The sequence below is a fragment of the Mytilus trossulus genome, chromosome 6 (genome assembly GCF_036588685.1).
Source record: "Mytilus trossulus isolate FHL-02 chromosome 6, PNRI_Mtr1.1.1.hap1, whole genome shotgun sequence".
Taxonomy (NCBI): Eukaryota; Metazoa; Mollusca; class Bivalvia; order Mytilida; family Mytilidae; genus Mytilus; species Mytilus trossulus.
Genome location: NC_086378.1, coordinates 41,658,984 through 41,680,772, shown reverse-complemented (window position 1 = coordinate 41,680,772; position 21,789 = coordinate 41,658,984). Strand labels below are relative to the sequence as shown.

The 21,789-nt window shown below is 32.2% G+C and overlaps 1 protein-coding gene across 1 annotated transcript in view; it reads right to left on the bottom strand.

Annotated features, from left to right (window-relative positions):
• Positions 1 to 21,789, bottom strand: part of LOC134721353 (protein sel-1 homolog 3-like) — a 151,092-nt gene that overhangs the window by 72,719 nt on the left and 56,584 nt on the right. Inside the window, exons 6-9 of the mRNA XM_063584293.1 lie at positions 17,162 to 17,220; positions 15,733 to 15,865; positions 8,826 to 8,964; positions 3,061 to 3,263 (exon numbers count right to left, since the gene is read on the bottom strand). Of these exons, the coding sequence (XP_063440363.1) occupies positions 3,061 to 3,263; positions 8,826 to 8,964; positions 15,733 to 15,865; positions 17,162 to 17,220 (534 nt within the window). The remainder of the gene's footprint in view (positions 1 to 3,060; positions 3,264 to 8,825; positions 8,965 to 15,732; positions 15,866 to 17,161; positions 17,221 to 21,789) is intronic.

Sequence of the window (21,789 nt, the reverse complement as noted above, 5' to 3'; positions counted from 1 at the left end):
CGTTCTGTAAGATTAATCGTTGACAGTCATTATATACATTATGTACACAGCCAAGTATCACCATCATTGATGGCGATCCGATGGATACATCTGGTGTAGAGTTGTCACTGACTCAGACGTACTTATAAATATAATTATTTTCTGTGACTGTATCTTACATTAATTTGTAGGATCCTTTACCATAGATAATTGAGCTGATCTGTAACAATTAAAGAACCTTAGTGAGCACGCTCACATACCCCACGTCCCCACATTGTCATTGGAGAAATTAAATAAGTGTAAGGAAAAACATTGTATAAGAAAAAATATTGAATAATAATTTCCTGTCAATATCCACATCTACATGCAAAGTATGTCCTTATTATTTACAAAATTTCATGAAATTCTGTTGTGTGGTTTCAGAGGAGTTGAGATGACAAACTGTTGCAAAAGTACATTGAAGCAAATAAGTTCAAAGGGGCGCAACTCCTAGAAAAAAAAATGAATCAAAATTTGTTGTCGAAATACACATCTACGTAGTATGTACTTATTATCTACAAAGTTTCATGAAATTCTGTTTGAGAGGAGTTGAGATGACAAACTGTGGAAGTAGTACCTTAAAGCAAATAAGTTCAAACAGGTGTAACTCCTAGAAAAAAAATTGAATCGTAATTTTCTGCCGATATGCACATCTACATAGTATGTCCTTATTATCTGAAAAGGTTTCATGAAATTCTGTTGAGTAGTTTCAGAGGAGTTGCGATGACAAACTGTTGCAGTATTATATTAAAGTAAATAAGTTCAAAGGGGCGTAACTCCTAGAAAAAAAATTTAATCGCAATTTTCCGTCAACATGCACAAATACATAGTATGTCCTTATTATCTGAAAAGGTTTCGTGAAATTCTGTTGTGTGGTTTGAGAGGAGTTGCGATGACAAACTGTTGCAGTAGTACATTAAAGTAAATAAGTTCAAAGGGGCGTAACTCCTAGAAAAAAAAATTGAATCGCAATTTCCCGTCGATATGCACAACTACATAGTATGTCCTTATTAACTGAAAAGGTTTCGTGAAATTCTGTTGAGTAGTTTCAGAGGAGTTGCGATGACAAACTGTTGCAGTAGTACATTAAAGTAAATAAGTTCAAAGGGGCGTAACTCCTAGAAAAAAAATTGAATCACAATTCCCCGTCGATATGCACAACTACATAGTATGTCCTTATTAACTGAAAAGGTTTCGTGAAATTCTGTTGTGTGGTTTGAGAGGAGTTGCGATGACAAACTGTTGCAGTAGTACGTTAAAGTAAATAAGTTCAATGGGGGGTAACTCCTGGTAAAAAAATTGAATCGCAATTTCCCGTCGATATGCACAACTACATAGTATGTCCTTATTATCTGAAAAGGTTGTGAAATTCTGTTGTGTGGTTTGAGAGGAGTTGCGATGACAAACTATTGCAGTAGTACACTAAAGTAAATGAGTTCAGAGGGGCATAACTCCTAGAAAAAAAATTGAATCGCAATTTCCCGTCGATATGCACAACTACATAGTATGTCCTTATTAACTGAAAAGGTTTCGTGAAATTCTGTTGTGTGGTTTGAGAGGAGTTGCGATGACAAACTGTTGCAGTAGTTCGTTAAAGTAAATAAGTTCAATCGGGGGTAACTCCTGGTAAAAAAATTGAATCGCAATTTCCCGTCGATATGCACAACTACATAGTATGTCCTTATTAACTGAAAAGGTTTCGTGAAATTCTGTTGTGTGGTTTGAGAGGAGTTGCGATGACAAACTGTTGCAGTAGTTCGTTAAAGTAAATAAGTTCAATCGGGGGTAACTCCTGGTAAAAAAATTGAATCGCAATTTCCCGTCGATATGCACAACTACATAGTATGTCCTTATTATCTGAAAAGGTTTCGTGAAATTCTGTTGAGTGGTTTGAGAGGAGTTGCGATGACAAGAAACAGGACTGACGGACGGATGGACGGTACGACTGACGGACGGACGGACGGACAGGTCAAAAACATTATACCCTCCGCAACTCGTTGCGTGGGGTATAATAACATCTCCATGCTTATATATCATGTACTGTAGTACGCCGCTAGATAAAACTGACGAGGAAAGGTAACACACGGCCACTAAAAGCTTTATTTTTGTAGAGCCCATGTGGTAGTGAGGTCTAGCGGGACGGCTGCAGTGCAGGCGATTTGGAGTCACGATATCACAGTAGCATGGGTTCGAAACCCGACGAGGGAAGAACAAAAAATCTGCGACGCAATCATAGGTTTGAACGTAGTTTTCAATTTAGACTCGTTTATAGATATATATATATATATATATATATATATAATTAGTCTAAATATCAGCCGAACAATGTTAGATCTGTAAATTTACGGATAGGGTATGAAAGCGCTAGTGACATTATCTTTTACGAACTGTAATGAGAAGTAAAATTGAAAACAATGGTTAACTTTAATGAACAAACATTTTCAGCTATTAATCGAACTTGATAATAACATTAATAATTTGCATATTCATATTAACCAAAATAATAGTTAAATCAACTAAGATTAAAAACTATTAATCGTTAACTCTTGATAGAGCTAAATATCGCGAAACAATCCTACTCCATGTTCAGGGAGATAATCAACAAAAAAATTAACTTTACTTTAAAAATCCGAATTCTGGATATCAGTTTCTTAAAAGACTATGAAGAGATTGTATCATACAAATTTGTACTATAATTGTAATAAAAAATAAACCAAACTGTGCTTTGTTATGTCTCTTTGTGGAACCGTTTCTTAAACTTAAACTGAAGGCAGTAACAGAATTAGGTACATTCAAATAAGATTTATGATATCGTCATTCTTATTACAGTTTCAACGAGTAATGATCAATCGGAAATTCAATCAGACTGTAGACGAATTCAAATTGTTTTTTCGTTGTTATTTGAATACTAGTATTCGATATGATCAGGTCCACAGTATGAAACTAGCATATGTTATGGAATAGGTAAAACCTTTTTAATGGTGCTTATTCTTATCATAGTTTATCCTTTCCGTTTCAATATTCAAAACAAAAATAGCATACCATAAGTTTAACTCCTTTTTCATACAACATGCGATTTGCATCGGTTAATATAAAGGTGTTTTTCATGGCAGCCTGGTATTTCATTATCCGCCTGATATGTTTGTGGTACTTCGGTATTGGTTCATCTGACTGTAAACACTTATTGATCATTTCCATTTGATTCCCTTGTTGAAGGTATCGATATAAGAACTGCTGACATGTACCTGAAAGGTATCAAATGTCGTCAATTTTATTTACATATGAATACACATAATATAGCTTCCTTTCGCTTTGTTACACAAGCTCAGATAAACAAAGGCAACATGAGTATACCGATTGTCAATATGCAGTGACTGAGGATAGAATGTTTTGAATTTAATCTCCCCACCGAACACATACCTATATCATATATCATTCGAAAGAGGAGACCTTGTACTATAACAATATGTCTGCCGTTATAACCTGATATGGTTAAAAAAAATTATTGAAGTCAAATTCATCTTTACAAATCTTAAAGGGTTTCAATTTTGATTTGTTTTCTTCTATTTCTGATCTTTATTTAAAAAGAGTGACTGTTTAAAAAAATAATCAAATTCTTGCCCAATTGCATGCATATATCATAAACTAAGTCTTCTGTGCACGATTTTATCATTTATTATCGCTATTTTGTGCATTTTTCTTTGATCTTTTTTTGTGATAATTTTTCAAATCATGATATTCGCTTGAGATGGAAAATTATCGCTAGAATTTAAGCAGGAACGTGACGTTGCTAACGAAATTAACATGAAATTGACATCGTTCTCATATGTAAAATAGCGATAAACAGATTACCATTGGTCATCTCAACTCGATTGCCTTTCACATTTTCGCCGTCCCGGCTCAAGCGAGAAAATCAATCTCGTTGATATGATCAACGATAATCTATAATTACACATTAATTTCGTATAATCGTCAAACAATATTTCACTCGTCCAGTGTTATTCAAATATGACAGCTTATGGTCTTGCTTTGAAGCCGAAGTTTATCGATTGTCACTTTTGTATTGATATTCAGATAAGCACATGTATAATAAAATCAACGGTACCAATTTTGTTGCACCAGATGCGCATTTCGACAATGCATGTCTCTTCAGTGATGCTCGTAGCCAAAATATTTGAAATCCAAAGCTTACATAAAAGATGAAGAGCTATAATCCAAAAGGTCCAAAAAGTATAACTTGTACAATAAGATATATATTATTTTGATGACGGATGTTTACGTTTGTTAACTTTCTTAGTGAGTTTTGTTTTCCCCTTCGCACTTGTGTAATTACAGTCACCGGATTTTTTGCGAGAAAGGTCCCGCTATGGTTATTGCATACGGGAAAATGTAGGCGAATTGTTGGCTGGAATCAAGCAATTGAGAAAAAGAAAATTTCTTCTGAATTTTGACATTTGAAGAATTGTTATCAGCAAAAAGTAAATGGAAGTAAGTTTTATAATGAAAACTCGCCTTTTAGTTAAAAGAAACATATGCATTGTTTTTTTTAAATTGAGGTTTCATAAGACTTTAATACGTAATGTACGATACTGTTTTGGCTTTATTAATGTTTGATTACATAAATCTAAATCTTTGATATTTCTTTCTCAACAAATTTCCCAAAACGACGTTTTATAAACAAAACTTCAAAAATCTAGTATCCACCAATAAACTGTTCACAACACCTTAAACATATAAATAATTTTAATTGATGGTAAAAATCAAGTTTCATGAAGGACAATACTAAATTATTGTTTAAACTAGCATATTTGGTGAGGTATCAACCCAGTAGCTACAGTCAAATTTGACCTCAAATTGAATATTTTGTTTTTTGTAGTCTACCTCTTGCTCCTTTTTTTGGCAATTATTGGTGCTGTCATTATCTACTGCTGTGTATTTTATTTTGGTTAATTTCTATAACATGATCGGGTAAACACCCAAAACACCCTCTTTTTCCCCCTAGAAACGTACCACAGAATTCACAAGATATTCCATATAGAAATAGGAAGGTGTGGTATGATTGCCAATGAGACAACTCTCCAAATGAGACCACATGACACTGAAATTAACAACTAAACGACACCGTGTGACCTTCAGTAATGAGTACAACACATACCACATGTTAAACTCTAAATGTCCCCGAAATGGCAAATGTAAAACAACTCGAACGAAAAATCAAACGGCCTGGTTTATGTACAAAAATACAATTAATGTATAATAAAAATCAAAAATGTATACAGAAAGAATTATAGGCTCCAGAGTTGGAACAGGCACATACAGAATGTGACGGGATAAACAACCCTCCTCTAACCTTGCACAGTGGTGTAACAATAAAAAATCAGGACAAACTATAAAAATCAAGCCTGATTTTTATTTTCATTGACCATTACAAGACTTGTATTACTATTTCTACATATTTCACCTGCCTGGCATGGACACAGATCTGTATATGACATTGAGATCAACAGGTTTTTAAAACAAGCAGCTGATAAGACATCCCCAAAAGTTATGTTGCTATTGAATATAATGCTAGATTTGTATTGACCTTGCGGTGGTTGTATGACAACTGAGATATTATAAAAATGAATTTAGACTGCACCTTCCAAGTAGAATATCTTAACTAAAAACCAGAAGGAAGGAAAGATCTATATTTATCAAGTTATGTTGTTAACTGGAATGCGTTTTGCACCATTAAATCGTAGTCAGTAACCAATATAAATTTAGTAAAAGCAGTATCGTGATCTATGATTTCTGATTCCAGGGTTCATATTAATGTGTTGAGCAAATATTTTGCAATGCTACCAGAATGATATTTTGCTTAAAGTTTAAAAAATTTCGTCGTTGCTTTATGTCACGGCTAAAATATTTTTGATAAGCTCATGTGATTGAAACTTGCGGACGTTCTTATCTTTCTTGAATAATTTGTTGCAACAAAATATACAAAAATTTTAGTCGAATGTCTGAATTTTAGGACGCGTTCAAATACCAAAACTGAGGGACAACAGTCCGATGATGGTCTGTCTTCATAAAATGCCAGGTTGGAAGCTTCTTCACTACTAAAGAGGGAACAATTATGTATACTGGTAGAACTTTTGTAATATGAACGATGGTATACTGCTTGCAAAATTTCAGTCGATGTCTTTTTACATATTTTGAATTTTGAACGCATAAAACGACTTTTGTCTTTTCTTTTGATGAAGGAGGAGGCTTGAATTGAGTTGACGAACCGTACACGTCGCGGAATGATAACTGACATTATCCGTCATTTTTTTCAAAGACAACTGACCGAGCGTCAGACATCTGGGCTGCCGGATTATTAGACTGTCAAACTATAGGATTTTCCGATATAAGACTCGGACTACATGACTGTCAGATTATGGGACTGTCGGATTTTTACATAATCCGGACATAAAAAACAAACGATTTACATGTTTTAGTACATAATTAATCGAAAATATTGGTAAAGATGTATATAATAGCGAAAAAGAAGACACTAAAGCTTGTGTCTGAATTTAAAAAAAAAGATGGTTTCACTTTTGAAAATCATTTAAAACTGTTCTAATTTTAAAGATTAGAAAAAATAGGATACGGAATAAGTTATTTGAATTGATAATAGCTTAGAATTTGTTTTAATACATGTATGTAAATGTTTATTTTATAAAATGGGAGTTGAAAACTTTCCAATATACTATCAGTCCTTTAAACGATTTTTTAGAAAATATGACTATACGAAATTCTTACGATAGGACGAAAAATTAAGAAGATATATTGGTATTTCAGTCAAGACCATTATAGACATGTGCTATTTAGAGCAGATTAAGACGACTTTTTACACTTATAGTTATATTCGGATAATGCAAATTCTAATACGGATTACGAACTTAAACTGAGGAATACACATCAACTATAAGAGGTAAACAGACCAACAGTCACACTGAATGACAACAAAAGCTAACGCCAACATACATAGAAATGAACTTTAGATAACAACTGCCATATTCCATATAATTGATACAGGTCAATTAAAAAAATTCTGGGTTGAATCATGGGGACGTCATAAATAAATTTGCATCAACAGTTGTGTGTCCAAGACACCAGAGAATAAAATGGACATTTATGTTGGTATTGCTCAATAGGAAAGTAAATAGAATAATTGTTATATTAAGCGCTAATTTATTTTGAATACTTTTAAATTGTAAATCGCTTGGTTTTCTATAATATACATATTCATCTAATGACAATGGCTGCCTTTTGATCCTGTCTTTTATATTTGCTTCATGGTACGAACATGAATCCGGATTTTCTATATTAATCGAAATAAAACCTTTATGACATGCTCTATCTCATTTTGATATGGGTTTCATAATGTATGCCTGCGCTCGGTGTAATAATGTTGACAACACACAATTTACCATGTTATAATGGTCGAAGATAAAGAATAAAATAATAAATTTCTAAAAAAGCAATCACTTGATTATGATTATCCATGATTCGAGATTTAAAATTGAAGGTTAACCTAGTTAGAATTTTATTTGTATTACACGTCTTATTTGAAATTTCAATGTTATCATTGAACCAATGTTTGCTTATATACTAAACTTAGTCATGAATTCAGGCTTTTTTTTTATTTACACATCTATAACGTACATGTATTGTCGACAACTAATATTTCGATCAGTTGATCGCAAGCTAATTAACTTTCGAGTTTGTTGCCGAAAATCGGATCGTAACATTGATAAGCACGTGGAATGGAGACAGAAAGTTGAATTGAAAGAGCCATGACATTTGTTTTTTTTTCATATTTTCCATGTGTTCCCATTTTTAATTAAACTATAGCTTAACAGATCATAGTATTACAATTAACCTTTAAGAACACGTTTGTCTACATTTTTTCGTCATGGTTTTTTACTCGCACTTGCGCTGTCCTCGGTCGAAGTTATAACGAGAGGTCTAGCATAAGCATAAAAGATTTATTTAAAGTCGGTTACACATATATATATATAACAAAACAACATAAGCTCTGTAGAGCTTTTATTCGACTCGTAGTCTTAGGCCCCTGTTTCCGGGAAAATATCGGCGAATTAGTGTCTGAGAAGTCAATAATTCTATTTTGGAACATTTATGAAGATTTTGATTTTCTTTTTGAATGAACTTCACATTCACTGCTTTTAAACATGTACATGTTTATAAAACACATTCAACCTTTTTTTTTTATTAAAACGATATTTAATACAAGTTTTGATGCCATTGGTTCACTTCCAGTGTCAAAGTAAACATCGGACATTGTGAAGCGTTTTAAAAGATCTGAAAAATGAATCAAATTAGAGACAAAAAAGACTTAGAGAGTTTTGTACAATCTACCAACAGTGGTATCGACCTGGCACTGTTAAAATATAACAACATTTTATGAATTTCATGCGTCCGCAGCAATTTTTGAAACACTAGTGATTTGTTTGAGGGATTGGTGTTTTAAATGAATTATTGACTTACTGACATACCATTTTATGTGTAAATCCACAGCCATGAATGATTTTGAGACAAATATTTCTTCTCAATTGGAACAAAAGGAATGTAAGCAGAAATCCTTGTAAGCGATTAATATTTTATTGGACAGATTATGTTGACTTCGTGGAATTCAATTTAGTATGGAAATATTTTTTATTTTGTGGGGTTCCCAATGAAGTATTATATATTTTTTTGGTGTACTATTAAACGCCATAGAACAATGGTCGTATACGAATCATCACTCTTAACTTGAAAACAGTTACCTTCTGCACTAATGGTGTTTCTTTTGGTTTTATAGGCTGAAAATAGTCTTTGATTTCTTTCTTTGAATCTCTGACACATTATCTCTCTGTTAACAAAATCCAACTGAAACATGGGATGGTGTTGGTCCGGATAAGCAATCTAAAAAAACAAACACAAAAAAACCTAAAAATGACGTCTACCAAAAATATCTCCAAAAGTTTTATCGAAACCAACACAAGTTGTTTGACTTTTATTGACTTTAAGTATCTGCTTCACAGATGACGACATATATGTTCCAATTATCATTACTACAATCCCGTTCCCTTATCATCGAATGTGACTAATCACACATTTTTATTTACATAAGCAGCACAACAATGACATACGGGAAATGTGATCTTTTACCCTTAGAAGCACATGAGATCGCCAGTTATTTTGTTTAAAACGGGTTCCCGTTGATCTTACTTTTAAATTAGTATTAGGTGTTTTTATGGTGCTTTAAATTTTTCAATGACTGTGCTGTTTATATCAAATCAAATTAAATATCTTTATTCCTTATCAAATGTTCCATAAAGAGAATATAAATCAACACAAATCACGAAGTTCATACAATATCCATACAAAAAACACATGCAATGTAACATTCATACTGATTGTGAATAATTAAATCTGATTTGGAAAGACCCATTAGTGGCCTACGACTGTTGTCTGATCTTTATTTGGGTTATTGTCTTTTTGAAACATTCCCTATTTTTATTCTAAATTTTGAATATGACTATAAAATAACATGTACATGGTAGGAGAGAGCCATTACAAAGAGGAATAACTTTATTATTGACATGAATATCAATAATGTGGTTTTATAAATTTCCTGTTTACAAACCTTTTAATTTTTCGAAAAACTCAGGATTTTCTTATCCCAGAAATAGTTTACCTTAGCCGTATTTGGCACAACTTTTTGGAATTTTAGATCCTCAATGCTCTTCAACTTTGTACTTGTTTGGCTTTATAAACATTTTGCGCCACTGATAAGTCTTATGAAGACGAAATGCGCGTCTGGCGTACTAAATTATAATCCTGGTACCTTTGATAACTATCTATCAATTTGTCTTTACTTTTGTCTCTTTATTTTTCTGTCTGATCTGGAAATTTTTTATTTATGTATAGACTCAAATCTGTATTAAAAACTAAATCTTCATTTGTCATTATCCAGATAAAGAGATTTTCTAAATTTATATTTTACAGATTTGCAAATTTTTGAAACAATTTTTGTGAAAATTTTAATCTTGGTGGGCTATAAAGAGTGCACTCTATAAAACGATAAATGACAAGATAAAGCTTAAAGTTTATGATCAGTCGAAGTCGGCCTTACACAGGCCTCCAAATCCTCTCCGGTGTGGAAATCATCCTACTGGAGGCCAGAGTTAGCCATCGTTGAAATGCAGTTCTCCGGAATTAGTCACTCTTTTTAGTGCAAGTTTTAATACTTTAAAAACACAATGCGAAAAACAATTTAATAATATACTTAGGAAAAACTTTCGGAACATCTTTATTTTTGAACTGCATTTAGAAATTAGTTTTCGTACTCTGGTTATTTCCGACTTTGTTTTTATTGTACATTAGTAAATCAATATAGTTTCAATTGAATTATGTCCATTTTCAACCACAATCTGATGTACACTAGAACACACCCGTGATATTGCGGGTCTGTGATTGAATTAAAGTATATAAATATGCGTAAGCTTTATTTTAGTATTGGTATTGCCATCTGACAGAGTCATGCCGATTATAAATTGTACAGTTTTCTCTTCTTTCAAAATCTTTCTGTTTGAACCCGTCGACCTGGAACTTATCAATTATTGGTAATATTAATTATTTGGAAAACAAAACTGCCTGGAATTGAGTATTTTTTAATCAACAGCATTGTCCTGCATTAGTTATAAATAAAGTTGAATTCTTTGATTCGATGTTTTACGTCATGCCGGCAAACAAATTGAAAACTGTATCTATACGCATTATTTTAAGTCCAGATTTTTAGTATTCGTATTGTTATCTTAGAAAGTCACACTTTAATTAAAGTACTACAATAGGGAATAATGTGACAATGATTCAATTTAGTAGTGTCAACCCTGTTATTATGACCCGGCCGTGTATATAGCAAAATACTAAATACACCGTTTGGTGATGCGCCTGTCAGATGCGGAACGTACAGATAAGGTATTAGGTAACATATGAATATACTATTGGTATCGGTATCGGATTCGACCCGGAACTTGTTAATTATTGGCATTAATAATTACGTTGAAAACAAAAGGGTCTATGTAATTTTTAATCAACACCATTGTCCTATATAAGCTATATATAAAGTTATATTCTTTCATTTGTCGTTTTTACCCCAAGGCAGCTGACCTCGTTATTTTAGTATTATAGATATGGTCGAATAGGAAGGAAGTAATCGCCCCAACATGTCCCGGGAGGTGTCTTCACCGACCTCCTCTCGTTACAAATGGTGCCGTTGCCAGGATATTTGATCTCTTAATTATGTTGCTTATATTTAATTATTGATTTGCAATATGATAAAGTTTGAACAGAAACCTTGTACTTTTGACGGTTTTAGTGCAGATTTACAAGATTTTTAAAATTAAATATGAAGTTGTTAGTTTGTGGAATAACTGGAATTTATCTGAATAGGCTCTTTAGCTAGTAATAGATTTAAGAGAAGTAGCACGAACTAATTTAAGTCTTCTCACTCCTAATCAGTTGCAAAGCTATGATTTAAAAAAAAATATTTTATTGCAAAGTTTTAATTATCGTAAGGAAAAGATAGCTTTTTATAAATCTACTTAAAAGTTGTACAATTTTGCTTGATTAATCTAAGATTTTGGACATAGATTCAAACCGGTATGTCATCGTGCTTATTCAGATAATTTTCACAGTTTACAATCTTATTTTATGGATCTTTTTGTTAGCAAATTAGAAAAGGAAATAGGATATTTGTTCAGTTTAAGCATCCTGAAACTTTTGATGATGCTATTTTGTTAGCTACAGAGTTTTAGTCTTTGACAATTGAAACTGTTGAAAGTGGTGAAACTGAAGACAATTTAGATTTAATTTGTGTGAAGTCTTCTTTTAATCATATTGTCAAAATTCTTATAAAGCTGGTTTATAGGAAGTTTTAAGTTGAAAAATGTTTGAATTGTTCGGCAGGTGTATATATTTGAACTAATTTTCCACATAAGGTTGGTAAAAGTTTCAATTATGTGCATGTTATTGAACCAGTTGTTTAACCAAAAAAAAACAGTTTCTTATTCAGTTAAAAGGGATGTGAAAAAAAATCATGCAAAGTTGTCAACAGAGTGCAAAATTTAATTATGTATGATTTGGGTAAGAGTTTTTCTGACAATTTGAAAACTAGAGTTGATAAATTTTCCTGTTTGACGGATAAGCCAGTTGAAGATTGGATATATAATGTTTTATATTGAAAGAGTTGGTATTGCTTTATTCAAATAAAAAATTCTCTGAAACTGACAGTATCAAGATGCTTTATTTTCTTGATTGACAACATATTTGTTACGTTCGGAGGACGTGTTTTTCAACAGACTATCGGCATTCAAATGGGAACGAATTGTGCCCCTCTTCTTGCCGACTTGTTTCTTTATTATTATGAGGCTGACTTCATACAGGAACTTCTTTGGAAGAAAGATAAGAAGTTAGCAATATCCTTTAACTCTACTTTCCGCTATATAGATGAAGTTCTTTCACTAAATAATTCAAAGTTTTGTGACTAGGTCGAATGCATCTATCCCATTGAATTAGAGATAAAGGATACAACAGATACAGTTAAGTCGTCCTCATATCTTGACTTACATTTATAAATTGACAATGAGGGTCGATTGAAAACAAAACTTTAAACAAAAGAGATGATTTCAGCTTTCCCAGTGTGAACTTTCAATTTCTAAGTACCAACATTCCAGCAGCACCTGCATACGGTGTATATATCTCCCAATAGATACGATATTCCCGTGCTTGCATTTCTTATCATGATCTTCTTGACAGAGTGTTTTTGATCACAAGGAAGCTATTAAATCAAGATTTTCAAATGGTGAAGTTGAAATAATCTCTTCGTAAATTTTTTGGACGCCATCACGAGTTGATTGACCGTTATGGAACAACCGTTTCCCAAATGATATCGGATATGTTTCTTACGTCGTAACTACAATCACCTTCCCTTTCATGAATGTGACTTACCGAATTAGACTATTTATCGGATTTGTTATCTCATTAAAAAACACGACGGGTGCCACATGTGGAACAAGGTCTGCTTACCCTACCGGAGTACCTGAGATCACCCCTAGTTTTTGGTGGGGTTCGTGTTGTTTATTCTTAAGTTTTCTATGTTGTGTCATGTGTACTATTGTTTGTCTGTTTGTCCTTTTCATTTTTAGCCATGGCGTTGTCAGTTATTTTCGATTTATGAGTTTGATTGTCCCTCTGGTATCTTTCGTCCCTCTTTTATGCGTTTTAATATGCATATTAAGTATTTCACTTATTTTGTCAATTCATATTGTTAAGAATGTATGGTTTCAAACTTTTGATTGGATTTGTTGTTTTTTCTTTATCGCGTTTTTGAGCCAGTTTTGCAATCGAAACCACCCTCAAAAACGTTGTTTTATTTAGTTGTGTTTTTTCTTTAGATGTGGGTTTGTTTAGCCTGTTGCTAAGATTCTTGTTTGAATAGGTTTGTATATGAGTTTGCTCATTTATTTGGATTTTTTTTAACCTTTTTACCAAATTTGGATGTTTGAATTGTGTTTAGTTGGTTAAGGTGTTCCTTTTGTGACTTTTATAAGTCATGGCAGAAATATATTGAGTTCCAGAAAGATTGAATGAAGACAACCAGCTGATAAAGTAAGCCGTTCTTGAATCAATTTTCTTACTTTTTACAACGTTTAATCATCTTGAACCCGTAATCACAAGTTTAACGTGATTCCGTGAGATCCGCTATTACAGGTTGACTTTAGAGGACGCAAAAATACACGTTTAACGTGGTTTCGTGAGAACACCATTGGTTGTAAACTTGAACCATGCAGATATACCTTAATTACATTCCATTTCCATTTGAAGAACTGTATTTTATTGAAGAATTCATATACTTGTGTCCTTATACCATTATTATATACATTCTGTGGGTGACTGTTCTCTATAACATGTGTTTATCGTCCTTTTCCTTTACGTTTATATGCCGTGTGGAACCGTGTGCTTATATGAGATTTTGTGACATTTATTGACATTTTATTAGCATTGATTTATACTTTTGTTAATTGCTTTCAGCACATCCATGTTTAATATTTCTTTTTCCAATTATTAAATTCTTTAAAATTTGTCATAAGGAGAGAGGAATGTGAAGATGTGGTTTATTCCCCTTAATTTGGACAGATCAATTATTTATTACTTAAATGTTTATTTTAAGTTTAATTTGATTTAAACATGTGAAAATAAAAGTAAGGATTGTTAATTTTACTGTTTTATTATTTAATTTGATGTTTCAAGAATGTTTTAAGGTGATTAATGGTTTATCGCTACTTGGATTGTACTATTGCAATCAGTCTAGCTATTTTGTGACTTTTATAAGTCATGGCAGAAATATATTGAGTTCCAGAAAGATTGAATGAAGACAACCAGCTGATAAAGTAAGCCGTTCTTGAATCAATTTTCTTACTTTTTACAACGTTTAATCATCTTGAACCCGTAATCACAAGTTTAACGTGATTCCGTGAGATCCGCTATTACAGGTTGACTTTAGAGGACGCAAAAATACACGTTTAACGTGGTTTCGTGAGAACACCATTGGTTGTAAACTTGAACCATGCAGATATACCTTAATTACATTCCATTTCCATTTGAAGAACTGTATTTTATTGAAGAATTCATATACTTGTGTCCTTATACCATTATTATATACATTCTGTGGGTGACTGTTCTCTATAACATGTGTTTATCGTCCTTTTCCTTTACGTTTATATGCCGTGTGGAACCGTGTGCTTATATGAGATTTTGTGACATTTATTGACATTTTATTAGCATTGATTTATACTTTTGTTAATTGCTTTCAGCACATCCATGTTTAATATTTCTTTTTCCAATTATTAAATTCTTTAAAATTTGTCATAAGGAGAGAGGAATGTGAAGATGTGGTTTATTCCCCTTAATTTGGACAGATCAATTATTTATTACTTAAATGTTTATTTTAAGTTTAATTTGATTTAAACATGTGAAAATAAAAGTAAGGATTGTTAATTTTACTGTTTTATTATTTAATTTGATGTTTCAAGAATGTTTTAAGGTGATTAATGGTTTATCGCTACTTGGATTGTACTATTGCAATCAGTCTAGCTATTTACCCAAATCTCCAAATACTTCATTCCAGGCACTTTTTTCCAAATAATTAATATAACCAATAATTGATAAGTTCCAGGTCGACGGATTCAAACAGAAAGATTTTGAAAGAGGAGAAAACTGTAAAGATTATTATCGGCATGACTTTATCAGATGGCAATACCAATACTAAAATAAGGCTAACGCATATTTATATTCTTTAATTCAGTCACATACCCGCGATATCACGGGTGTGTTCTAGTAAAAGGAAATAAATGAACCCTAATTGTTCTGTGAATAATAGAATACAAACTTCTAGAATGTTATGAAGTATAACACCAAAAAAAGACGTCTGTTTTTAAATATAACTTTACATACGTATGTTAATAAAGGAAAGTAGCATAAAACGACGGTGACATTGCTAGTTTTAAACCTAAGCCATATGCATTTTTCTTGTTTTTTTTTATTTCAATTTTAGTAATGAAAGCATATAAATAACATCTAGTCTTTGAAATCTGTTAAAACGTGAACCCGTTAATAATTCTTTCAAACCTGATCGGATTCAACAGCCTTGTTCCTGTACCATTGAAGCTTTCCTATAAAACCACTGAAGCCTGGTGTTGTATCAGATCCTCCAATTACAAACAATCCTTCTGTATCATCCATATATACTGCTGAATCAAAACTAGAAACAAAAGGGTTTTCTTCAGTTTTACTATACCTAAAGGGTTGATATTAGCAATTGGTATTAAAAGGGGAATTAGATTAAAATACGCAAATATCTACTCATGTTGGAAGGAATAAATGGAACAAATTTTGTAGAAATTTCTCCTATGAAGAAAATTATTCTCTATGCCCGCAAAAAGAATTTATGCCTTCGATATTTCTTACAGCAAAACATGAGAACGTGAAAAACAGAAATATTTTTCTCTTTCGTTCTTCGAATTCTCCTTTTGACTTTCCTCTTGTAAACTTGTTGGTGTCTGAGGTTATGAATTAAATCTTGATAAATCTTGTTAATATCTGTGGCCTCTGTGGAGAGATCATTGGGCATTTGCAATCAAACTATATTTGCTTATTTTCATATAAACCGCAAAATCTAATCGACTTACAACGGTTAAACTACATATATGCCTAAAATGCTTAATTAAGATTTCACCTCGTGCTAATAGACCTTAATTTGTGTTTATTAATTTTATGTTTCGAGGTTACTAACTACAAGCAGTACACTGGACGATTGATCTGTCAAATTAATCTAAAAACGATGATCATTTGAGAAATGAACAGCATTTATTAATGCGTTCAATACAAACAATGTAAATAGATTCTACCACTGCATCAAGTGAGATTCGATATTTATCCCACTCGAGACAGTAAAGTTTTCAAATTAATTTTTTTATATTTAAACTTTAACTAGAAGACACCCGCGAAATAGTTGGCATTTAGGTGTCACAGTGGTTGGAAATACGTGAACTGTATTAGAGTTAATTTTTGTAAAATATATTATGACTGGAGAATTTCAGGAAAGGTATCAAAAGTCATAGGTTCTCGGGGGCAGGACAATTAATTTTAGCCCTCCCCTTTTTTCAAAATCCGTGATTTATTCGGTGGTGGAATCTGTTTCTCTAATGATGTTTAAAAAAACCCAGGCAAACTTATTCCTTCTTTTCAAATGATCTGCAAAAAGATTTTTTTTTCGTGAAAGAATAAGAGAAACCAAAATAACCAACAGGTCAAGAAAGGGATAAATCGAGTAAGAATTACTGAAACATTTTTATCAAATCTAGTAAAATCGAAGAAGGTCTTGTTAACAAATAAGCGATTTTTGAATATTTGACTTTCGGTCCTTTCGACGATTAAACCGGTAAACCGTTGATTGATATTCATAGACATATCAAGAACAAGTTTTAATTTCCCAACATTTAAAAAAGTTCAGCTTATAATGGAAATTTGGCATATCATACTGAAATAATGTACTTACCTGAACTCCGTTGATTTTGTTTGATTGAACTCTTTGCCATAGTTAAACGTAAGCTTCCACTGCGTAAAAAAAAGAAACATGCAAATGATATCTGAACTCGCTATACCCTTGTCTGTAATGATGTTTTCAATGAAAGTGTTACAGGTAAATTGTAACGTTACCATACATTACTTAAAACCCTTTTCTTAATTCTTTCATTTGCATACAGATATACGATGTACAGTTGTAGTTTGACCGCACCTGTAGAAAACTAATTAAAAACGAGATAGCAAATGGTATCTGAACTCGCTATGCCCTTGTCTGTAATGATGTTTTCAATGAAAGTGTTACAGGTAAATTGTAACGTTACCATACATTACTTAAAACCCTTTTCTTATTTTTTTCATTTGCATACAGATATACGATGTACAGTTGTAGTTTGACTGCACCTGTATAAAACTAATTAAAACGAGATAGCACATCATATTTTTACGGTTGTGTTTTATACACATGTGTACATTCACAGTCTCACAATCTATTGGTACCTATATTTTGGCTAAGCTTAAGGTCATTTTTTTCTGTTAATGACATCTTTACACTAAAAATATTCGAAGTTGAATGTGTACTACATGCAATTGATATTTAGTCTTAGATGCATGATTTTGTATTATTGTTTGTCATTTGTTTCAAATTAGGTTTCAGCAACTGCGAAACTTTTAGATTTGTTCTTTGTGTCTTTTGTGTTTTTGATAGTGTTTTTGTTGCTTTGTATCGGTCTGATGAGAAAGAAAGTGTATATAAAATATATTGAAGATGTGGTGTGATTGCCAATCAAAGAACTCTCCTTATGACCAAATGACACAGAAATTGCAACTATATATAGGTCATCGTACGGTCTTCAATAACGATCGCAGCACAAACCGTATAGGTATCTTTAAAAGACCTCAGAATGACAAATGTAAAACATATCAAACGAGAAAACTAACGGCTTAATTTATGTTCAAAATAATGAACAAAAAGCAAATATGTTACTGAGCAACAAACGACAACCGCAGAAGAACAGGCAGCTGAATGTGTCATTCAGTCTCTTTTGGAGAGTTTTCACGTTGGCACAACTTACAACATCTTCTCTTTATATATGCAGAATGTCGCGGGGTTAAACTTTGCGCCAAACGCTTTCCATAACCTATGACCGTGGTGCAACGATACAATACAGGATAAGAATATACAAAACAATAAACGAAATACAAATATGAGAAACTGCAATAAACGAAATACAAATATGAGAAACTGCAATAAACGAAATACAAATATGAGAAACTGCAATAAACGAAATACAAATATGAGAAACTACGTTTGCGATAAACGAAATACAAATATGAGAAACTGCAATAAACGAAATACAAATATGAGAAACTGCAATAAACAAAATACAAATATAAGAAACTGCAATAAACAATTCAAATAAAAATATGAGAAACTGCAATAAACAATTCAAATACAAATATGAGAAACTGCAATAAACGAAAAACAAATATGAGAAACTGCAATTAGTGAAATACAAATACGAGAAACTGCAATTAACGAAATACAAATACATGTATGAGAAACTGCAATAAACTAAAAGAACTAATCTACTCCTGACTTAGGAGAGGCATTATTAGACTGTCGAATCTACACATAATCTAGTTTGAACGGAACAACCCTCCTCCTAACCTGGGACAATGGTGTACAATACATGAACACACTATAAAAATCAGTTAAAAAGAATTAAATAATCAGATGAATAAATATAGAAATATACCTAAAAAACACAGAGAAGACGTGGCAGGATACTCATACATCCTTACAACAAAAGACAAAGAGTACTCAGCTTTAGCCAATAACAACTAATAAAAGATTATTATGCATCTAAGACTAAAATATCAATCAATACGTATTCAACATCTAATGGATTAAGTGTAAAGACGTCATTTACAGTCAGACAAAATAATAGAGATTTCCCATAAAATGACATAACTCGACATAACCGACCTATCTCATCGTTTCTCGGTCTAATAGAGATTTCCAATAAAATGACATAACTCGACATAACCGACCTATCTAATCGTATCTCGGCCTTTGCAGTGAAGGTTGACGGAGGGGACCATAGACTGCATAAAGTTTTGACGTGTTAAATACACATACTTCGTTGGAAGAAATATTATTTAAAAACTAGCACAAACTACTATTTTAATTTTTTACATATTTTGTTATTAAATTTTTAGTGATTTCATCGAAAACAACCTTAAAGGGAATAATTAGTTCAATAACCGGTAATCAAACACATCGATCATTACTGTATCATTTCAATTGACACATATATTTATCTCTTAAACAGTGAATTCGTAAAACTCATAAATCAAAATTAAGTTTGAACAAATAAAAATAATGGAATATGAAGCGTGATCATATTCTCATTTTTAAGTTATAAGATTAAGAAAAGAGTTTCAAACACGCCGGAATGTAAAAGGTGTACCCGACTTGCCACTTCTCCTTTTTAGCATACCTCTATAATTTATTTCAAGATACTCTTGTCGAAGGTTAAACAAAATCAGGTCACCTTTCCGTAGAATTTTATCAAATGGAATTGATGAGGACGCATCTGTAGGAAAAATACGATTACACTTTACTGAATCAGTTAATTTATTTATATCATGGTTTTAATTATTATGAAGCATGAATTCTAGGAAGATCCCGTACAAACGTAGGTGTAATATAACGTCAATGTTCTTAAATTATTTTTTCTAAAATATATGGCGTTTAATAACTGTCACTTTGGTCGCCACGTCTCGACAGTAACCTGATCAAGGGAATTGAAATATGATCACTATTGGTCTTATTGCGATCGGCAGTTAAACCATTGCCAAAGTTGGGAGTCCGTTTAGATGTGCGGGATGAACATGTACGCAGGCGCTCTCTACACGTTAATTGTTAATGAAATATTTTCCACTAGACGTTAAGCAACCAACTGTCAATCAATCGACAGTAGCGTAACTTGAATTTTATTTCTGGTGAGGCAAATGATTTGAATCATGGCAGTTAAAGCCTCACCTTGGTTTAAAGACGTCTATGCTAGTATAGTAGGGAGTGGACGGTACCTTGAAAATAGGAATCGCAAAATATAGGTGTATGTGATCATACTCTTTATAGGTCACACAATGGCTAAAAGATACTGTCTATGAAAAATTAAGATTTGTGGAATTCTATCATTAAAATATATTTCTAGTGCGCATTTAATCATTATATTTCAATGAAACTTTGGTTAAAGGCTTAAATCTCAGTATTCGGTTAGGTATTATAATTAAAATAGGTTCCTGATCGACAAAATTATATGTATGGCCTCCTCTAAAACGCTTTTTTTCAAATTTGGGGTTACTAAGTTTAAGATCCACTATGTCTCTTAACTTTATTAATTTAATTAAACTTTTGTCAACATGCATGGATGCTGATACATGTAATAACATGGATAACTATATTAAGTTTTGCTTATATTAAACAAGGTAGAAGAGTACTCCATAAAATGTAGGAATGCCACGTGTCTGTTTTAAACTTTGCACACCCAAAGTAACAAGTTCGTTCTAAAAAAACCCGCAGTAATGACCTCTTGTTTGATTCAGTTTTTTGCGATTTATACTTTGTCTGTTACTTAAACAAATTACCGTATCAAGCTGATTCATTTTATGATGCATCTTGGATTCGCATCCGGCAACAAAATCTTATTATGTTATGTTGTTAAATGTTACTTACCTTACACATTTCCGTTAATGAGTTACATTTTGAATTCGGTGACCCCCTTTTAGTTCTTTATCAATAAAATGCTCTTAGTAAGTTCACTTCAAGGTATATTAAATATATATTCCCTAGAAATATCTTTTGTATTTGGACTCCGATAGCATTCCCGTAAAAAAAAAATCCCTAATCGAACACACCTTAATTCTTAAAAAAAAACCTAACATATAGGGATTTCTTAATCAATACATAGTATGATAAATGATAAATACTTTTGTTTATAAAGTAAATGGAAGCGATAGTTATATCTGAATTTTCAACCTTTATGAAGATAGATTCTGACAAATTCTGCTTTCGATATTTCTGAAATTGTCAGAAACATATCCTTCTAAATATTTTCCCCGAAACAAATGTAATAAAAAGATCTTTACACTATAAAGAAAGACAGAAAAAAAAAGTATAATGGGGCGTTCATCTGCAAAGTGTATTGAAAAATAATGTTCATAATAAAAACCACGTAAGATAACTTGAATCGTACTTATGATAGGTATGGGATACGTTTGTTACGTGATCTTATGTCAATTAAATAAAGCAGGAATCTGGAAAACCACGTGATGAATAAAAATGCAATATTTCTATCATTTTTCGTCATAATAAAAAAAAAATCATATAGGCGATCATTTCAGTGTGTGATTTTAAAAGTCTTGGAACACTTTGTTCAAACTGAAGAGACGTATTCAATCATATTTGATGGTTGGCAATAACCCGTCCCATTACGTCCGTACGTCGAGTTACGTACGTATGTCATTTTATTGAAAATCTCTATCAAAGCCTATACGGTGGTGTTTTCTCTTCATTGTTCAAAGCCATACGGCTGT